This window comes from Calidris pugnax, unplaced genomic scaffold (genome assembly GCF_001431845.1).
Source record: "Calidris pugnax isolate Ruff unplaced genomic scaffold, ASM143184v1 scaffold459, whole genome shotgun sequence".
NCBI classification, from domain to species: Eukaryota; Metazoa; Chordata; class Aves; order Charadriiformes; family Scolopacidae; genus Calidris; species Calidris pugnax.
This window is the reverse complement of record NW_015091670.1, coordinates 146,509-153,936: the sequence shown is the minus strand read 5'-3', so window position 1 is coordinate 153,936 and position 7,428 is coordinate 146,509. Positions and strand designations below refer to the sequence as shown.

The 7,428-nt window shown below is 60.4% G+C and overlaps 1 protein-coding gene across 1 annotated transcript in view; it reads left to right on the top strand.

Annotated features, from left to right (window-relative positions):
- The window catches only part of SND1 (staphylococcal nuclease and tudor domain containing 1), a 278,207-nt gene that overhangs the window by 223,206 nt on the left and 47,573 nt on the right, over positions 1-7,428 (top strand). The window contains exon 16 of the mRNA XM_014961957.1: positions 1,795-1,904. Within this exon, the coding sequence (XP_014817443.1) occupies positions 1,795-1,904 (110 nt within the window). The remainder of the gene's footprint in view (positions 1-1,794; positions 1,905-7,428) is intronic.

The window sequence follows — 7,428 nt, the reverse complement described above, 5'->3', positions numbered from 1 at the left end:
CCCCCGGGTCTCACCATCCTCATCCTCACCAGCCCGTGGTGGCAGGGCCGGTGACGTCCCCCCCCTGTCCCTTTGCCGTTGGGTGACATTCCTGGCGCTTCATTAATAAGGGATTATGTAAAATAGGATTAATAATGCAGGGACCTGCCAGTTTAATCACCTGTGCTTTGCCGAAGAGGGGTATGGGGGGGGTTACCCCGGTTGGCAACTGGGGAAACTGGGTCCTCTGATGGTCCCTGGGTCCCCATCCCTGATGGCTCTTCCTCTGTCCATCCCCATGTCCCCATCCTTGATGGCTCTTCTCCTGCTTGTCCCTATGTCCCCATCCCTGATGGCTCTTCCCCTGCTGGTCCCCATGTCCCCAACCCCGATGGCTCTGCCCCTGGTGGTCCCCATGTCCCCATCCCTGATGGCTCTTCCCCTGCTGGTCCCCATGTCCCCAACCCCGATGGCTCTGCCCCTGGTGGTCCCCATGTCCCCATCCCTGATGGCTCTTCCTCTGTCCATCTCCATGTCCCCATCCCTGGTGGTTCTTCCCCTGCCTGATCCCATGGAGCTCCTTCCTATGTCCCCATCCCTGCTGGCTCTTACTCTTCTTGTCCCCATGTCACCATCCCTGATGGCTCTTCCCCTGGTGGTCCCCATGTCCCTATCCCTGAAGACTCTTCCCCTGCTTGTCCCCATGTCCCCATCCCTGATGGCTCTTCCCCTGGTGGTCCCCATGTCCCCATCCCTGATGGCTCTGCCCCTGCCTGGCCCCATGGAGCTTGTCCCCGTGTCCCCATCCCTGATGGCTCTTCCCCTACTTGTCCCCATGTCCCCATCCCTGATGGCTCTTCCTCTGCTTGTCCCCATGTCACCATCCCTAATGGCTCTTCCTCTCTTCATACCCATGTCCCCATCCCTGCTGGCTCTGCCCCTGCTGGTCCCCATGTCCCCATCCCTTATGACTCTTGCCCTGCTCATTCCTGTGTCCCCATCTCTGGTGGCTCTTCCCCTGCTGGTCCCCATGTCCCCATCCCTGCTGGCTCTTCCTCTGCTTGTCCCCATGTCCCCATTCCTGCTGGTTCTTCACCTTCTCCTCCCCATGTCCCCATCCCTTATGGCTCTGCCCATGCTTGTCCCCATCCCTGATGGCTCTTCCCCTACTTGTCCCCATGTCCCCATCTCTGATGGCTCTACCCCTGCCTGGCCCCATGGAGCTTGTCCCCATGTCCCCATCCCTGATGGCTCTTCCTCTGTCCATCCCCATGTCCCCATCCCTGATGGCTCTTCCTCTGTCCATCCCCATGTCCCCATCCATGATGGCTCTTCCTCTGTCCATCCCCATGTCCCCATCCTTGATGGCTCTTACCCTGGTGATCCCCATGTCCCCATCCCTGATGGCTCTGCCCCTGCTGGTCCCTGTGTCCCCATCCCTGATGGCTCTTCCCCTTCTGGTCCCCATGTCCCCATCCCTGATGACTCTTCCTTTGTTCGTCCCCCTGTCCCCATCCCTGATGGCTCTTCCTTTGTTCGTCCCCCTGTCCCCATCCCTGATGGCTCTTCCCCTGCTTGTCCCCGTGCCTCCATCCCTGGTGGCCCCAGGGCTCTCCCAGCCTCTCCGTGCCCCCAGTGCCAGGGAGGTGCCACCGTGGGGACCCTCCTGCATCCCAGGAGCTGCTCACATCCCACCTGGTCTCCGGTGGCCCCTTTTCTCCCCCAAACCCCTTCTTTCTGGAGCCATCCCCAGCGATGGCAGGCGGGTGACCGCTACCCTGGCTCAGGCACCTCATCCTCCTCTTCCTCCCGCAGGCATCGAGTGTCCCCGGGGAGCACGGAACCTGCCGGGGCTGGTGCAGGAGGGAGAGCCCTTCAGCGAGGAGGCCACGCTCTTCACCAAGGAGCTGGTGCTGCAGCGGGAGGTAGGGGACGTGCGGCTGCCTCAGGGGGACGGGGGGGACGGGGGGGACAGGGGGGGACGGGACGGGGCCACCGTCACACAGCGGGGGGCACCGGGAGCGTCTGGGGCCGGTCTGTAAATCGCCGAGGTCTGGGGTTTGCTCTGGCTCTAAATGTCCCCTCACTGCAGGGGGAAAGGCTTCTCCTGCCAGGGGATGGCTCTTCTCTTTTCTTTTCTTTTCTTTTCTTTTCTTTTCTTTTCTTTTCTTTTCTTTTCTTTTCTTTTCTTTTCTAAGGGCTGCCAAGATGGTGAGGGGCCTAGAGCATCTCTGTGCTGAGGAAAGGCTGAGGGACTTGGGTGTGTTTAGTGTGGAGAAGAGCAGAGGGAGGGGGGATCTGCTCAAGGCCTGGCAATCCTTCCAGGGTGGGTGTCAGGAGGATGGGGCCAGGCTTTTCCCAGTGGTGCCCAGGGCCAGGCCAAGAGGGAACGGGCACCAACTGGAGCAGGGGAAGCTCCATGGGAACACCATGAGGAGGCCGTTGTTTGGTGTGAGGGTGGCAGAGGCCTGGCAGAGGCTGCCCAGAGAGGTGGTGGAGTCTCCTTCTCTGGAGACATTGCAACCCCCCTGGAGACGTTGCTGTGGGAGCTGCTGTGGGTGCCCCTGCTCTGGCAGGGGGTTGGCCTGGGTGCTCTCCAGAGGTCCCTGCCAACCCCACATCACTCTGGGGTTGTGTGACAGACCCGTGGTGGGGGATGCTCAGCAGATATGGGCGGATGCACAGCGGGTGTGTGGTGGCTGCGCGGTGGGTTGGTGGTGGAGGCGTGATGGATGCTCAGCAGATGCAGGGTGGACACAGAGCAGAAGCGCAGCAGATGCAGGGGGGTGTGTGGCAGATGCATGAGGGATGCTCACAGGATGCTCACAGGATGCAGGGGGGATGCAGGGGGGATGGTGTGTGGCAGATGCCCAGGGATGCAGGGGGGAGGTGGTGGAGGATGCGCAGGAGATGTGGGGCAGATGCGTGGTGGGTGCTCAGCAGATGTAGGGCAGGTGCACAGCAGAAGCAGAGCAGATGGTCAGGGGATGCAGGATGGATGCCCAGGGGAGGGATGGTCAGGGAATGCAGGATGGATGCCCAGGGGATGCCCAGGAGATGGATGGCCAGAGGATGCAGGATGGATGCCCAGGGGATGGTCAGAGGATGCAGGATGGATGCCCAGGGGAGGGATGGTCAGAGGATGCAGGATGGATGCCCAGAGGATGGTCAGGGGATGCAGGATGGATGCCCAGGGGACGGTCAGGAGATGGTCAGAGGATGCAGGATGGATGCCCAGGGGATGGTCAGAGGATGCAGGATGGATGCCCAGGGAATGGATGGCCAGGGGATGCAGGATGGATGCCCAGGGGATGGTCAGAGGATGCAGGATGGATGCCCAGGGGAGGGATGGCCAGGGGATGCAGGATGGATGCCCAGGGGATGGTCAGAGGATGCAGGATGGATGCCCAGGGGATGGTCAAGGGATGGATGGTCAGAGGATGCAGGATGGATGCCCAGGGAATGGATGGCCAGGGGATGCAGGATGGATGCCCAGGGGATGGTCAGAGGATGCAGGATGGATGCCCAGGGGAGGGATGGTCAGGGGATGCAGGATGGATGCCCAGGGGATGGTCAGGGGATGGTCAGAGGGTGCAGGATGGATGCCCATGGGATGGTCAGAGGATGCAGGGGGGATGTGTGGCAGATGCCCAGGGATGCAGGGAGGATGCCCAGGGATGCAGGGGGGATGCCCAGGGATGCAGGGGGGATGCTCAGAGGATTCAGGGGGGATCTGTGGCAGATGCCCAGGGGATGCAGGGAGGATGTGGCAGATACACAGGGGATGTGGGGGTAGATGCAGGGTGGATGCACAGCAGAAGCAGGATGGATGCTCAGGGATGCACAGGGATGCACAGGGATGCAGGGAGGATGCACAGGGATGCAGGGAGGATGCACAGGGATGCACAGGGATGCAGGGTGGATGCTCAGAGGATGCCCAGGGCATGCAGGGTGGATGCACAGGGATGCACAGGATGCAGGGAGGATGCACAGGGATGCAGGGAGGATGCACAGGGATGCACAGGGATGCAGGGTGGATGCTCAGAGGATGCCCAGGGCATGCAGGGTGGATGCACAGGGATGCACAGGGATGCAGAGAGGATGCACAGGATGCAGGGAGGATGCCCAGGATGCAGGGAGGATGCACAGCGATGCAGGGTGGATGCTCAGAGGATGCCCAGGGGACGCAGGGTGGATGCACAGGGTGCAGGGTGATGCTCAGGGATGCACAGGGATGCAGGGAGGATGCCCAGGGATGCACAGGGATGCAGGGTGATGCTCAGGGATGCAGGGTGGATGCTCAGGGATGCACAGGGATGCAGGGAGGATGCACAGAGGGTGCAGGGTGGATGCACAGGGATGCAGGGTGATGCACAGGGATGCAGAGAGGATGCAGGGTGAATGCTCAGAGGATGCCCAGGGGACGCAGGGTGGATGCACAGGAGGTGTGTGAGATGCACAGCAGCAGCAGAGCAGGCGCAGGGTGATGGCCAGGGATGTGTGGGTTGCACAGCAGATGAGCAGGGATGCAGGGTGATGCACAGGGATGCAGAGGAGGTGCAGGGTGATGCTCAGAGGATGAAGGGTGATACCCAGGGGGATGCAGGATGGATGCTCAGAGGATGCAGGATGGTACCCAGGGATGCAGGGTGATACCCAGGGATGCAGGGTGATGCACAAGGATGCAGGATGGATGCTCAGGGATTCAGGGTGATACCCAGGGATGCAGGGTGATACCCAGGGGTTGCAGAATGGATGCTCAGATGATGCAGGGCGATGCACAGGGATGCAGGGTGATGCTCAGAGGATGCAGGGTGATGCTCAGAGGATGCAGGGTGATGCTCAGATGATGCAGGGCGATGCACAGGGATGCAGGGTGATGCTCAGAGGATGCAGGGTGATGCCCAGGGGATGCAGGATGGATGCTTAGGGTATGCAGGGTGATGCACAGGGATGCAGGATGGATGCTTAGGGGATGCAGGGTGATACCCAGGGATGGAGGGTGATGCACAGGGATGCAGGGTGATGCTCAGAGGATGCAGGATGATACCCAGGGATACAGGATGATTCCCAGGGATGCAGAATGATACCCAGGGATGCAGGGTGATGTTCAGAGGATGCAGGATGATGCACAGGGATGCAGGGTGATACTGAGGGATGCAGAGTGATGCCCGGGGGATGCAGGGTGATACCCAGAGATGCAGGATGATACCCAGGGATGCAGAGTGATGCACAGGGATGCAGGATGGATGCTTAGGGGATGCAGGGTGATGCTCAGGGATGCAGAGTGATACCCAGAGATGCAGGGTGATGAACAGAGGATGCAGGGTGATGCTCAGGGATGGAGGATGATACCCAGGGATGCAGGGTGATGCACAGAGGATGCAGGGTGATACTCAGAGGATGCAGGGCGATGCCCAGGGATGCAGGGTGATGCACAGGGATGGAGGATGATGCCCAGGGATGCAGGGTGATGCTCAGAGGATGCAGGATGATACCCGGGGATGCAGGGTGATGCTCAGAGAATGCAGGGAGTGCCCAGGGATGCAGGATGGATGCTCAGAGGATGCAGGGCGATGCACAGGGATGCAGGGTGATGCACAGTGATGCAGGGCGATGCTCAGAGGATGCAGGGTGATGCCCAGGGGTTGCAGAAGGGATGCTCAGAGGATGTAGGGTGATGCAGGGGAGATGCAGGGTGATGCTCAGAGGATGCAGGATGGATGCTTAGGGGATGCAGGGTGATGCCCAGGGATGCAGGGTGATGCCAAGGGGATGCAGGGTGATGCACAGGGATGCAGGGTGATACCCAGGGATGGAGGGTGATGTTCAGAGGATGCAGGATGATGCACAGGGATGCAGGGTGATACCCAGGGATGCAGGATGATACCCAGGGATGCAGGGTGATGTTCAGAGGATGCAGGATGATGCCCAGGGATGCAGGGTGATACTGAGGGATGCAGAGTGATGCCCGGGGGATGCAGGGTGATGCTCAGAGGATGCAGGATGGTACCCAGGGATGCAGGGTGATGCCTGGGGGATGCAGGATGGATGCTTAGGGGATGCAGGGTGATGCTCAGGGATGGAGGGTGATGCACAGGGATGCAGGATGGATGCTTAGGGGATGCAGGGTGATGCTCAGGGATGGAGGGTGATGCACAAGGATGCAGGATGGATGCTTAGGGGATGCAGGGTGATGCTCAGAGGATGCAGGATGATACCCAGGGATGCAGGATGAATGCTTAGGGGATGCAGGATGATACCCAGGGATGCAGGGTGATGTTCAGAGGATGCAGGATGATGCACAGGGATGGAGGATGATACCCAAGGATGCAGAGTGATGCACAGGGATGCAGGATGGATGGTCAGGGGCGCAGGATGGATGCTTAGGGGATGCAGGGTGATGCCAAGGGGATGCAGGATGGATGCCCAGGGATGCAGGGTGATGCTCAGGGATGCAGGATGATTCCCAGGGACGCAGGATGATACCCAGGGATGCAGGATGAATGCTTAGGGGATGCAGGGTGATGCTCAGGGGATACAGGGTGATACCCAGGGATGCAGGGTGATGCACAGGCATGCAGGATGATACCCAGGGATGCAGGGCGATGCCCAGGGATGCAGGGTGATGAACAGAGGATGCAGGGCGATACTCAGAGGATGCAGGATGGTACCCAGGGATGCAGGATGATGCTCAGGGATGCAGGATGGATGCTCAGGGCTGCAGGATGGATGCTTAGGGGATGCAGGGTGATTCCCAGGGATGCAGGATGATACCCAGGGATGCAGGTTGATGCACAGGGATGCAGGATGATACCCAAGGATGCAGAGCGATGCCCAGGGATGCAGGGTGATGAACAGAGGATGCAGGGCGATACTCAGAGGATGCAGGATGGTACCCAGGGATGCAGGATGATGCTCAGGGATGCAGGATGGATGCTCAGGGCTGCAGGATGGATGCTTAGGGGAGGCAGGGGGATTCCCAGGGATGCAGGATGATACCCAGGGATGCAGGATGGGTGCTCAGAGGATGCAGGGTGATACCCAGGGATACAGGATGATACCCAGGGATGCAGGATGATACCCAGGGATGCAGAGCGATGCCCGGGGGCTGCAGGATGGATGCACAGGGACATGTGGGTCACACAGCAGATGGAGGGGGCGACACGAGGGGGATGCCCAGCGCGGCGGGCGGGCGGGTGGCAGATGGGTGACGGGTGGAGGACACGGTGAACACCGGGGCTGCCACGGCACCTCCACGGCGGCGGCGGCGCGGGGCCGGTGGGCAGGGAGCTGCTGGCAGCGCCGCAGGGGAGGGGGGGAGGGGGTCTGGCAGCGACCTGGCACGGCCTCGGCTAATAATAATGACAGAAATTGCCCCGCGGGGGGGGGAGCCGCTTTATCTTCTCAGCTGAAAACCACCAAAAAACCCTGAAAATTACTTTCTTT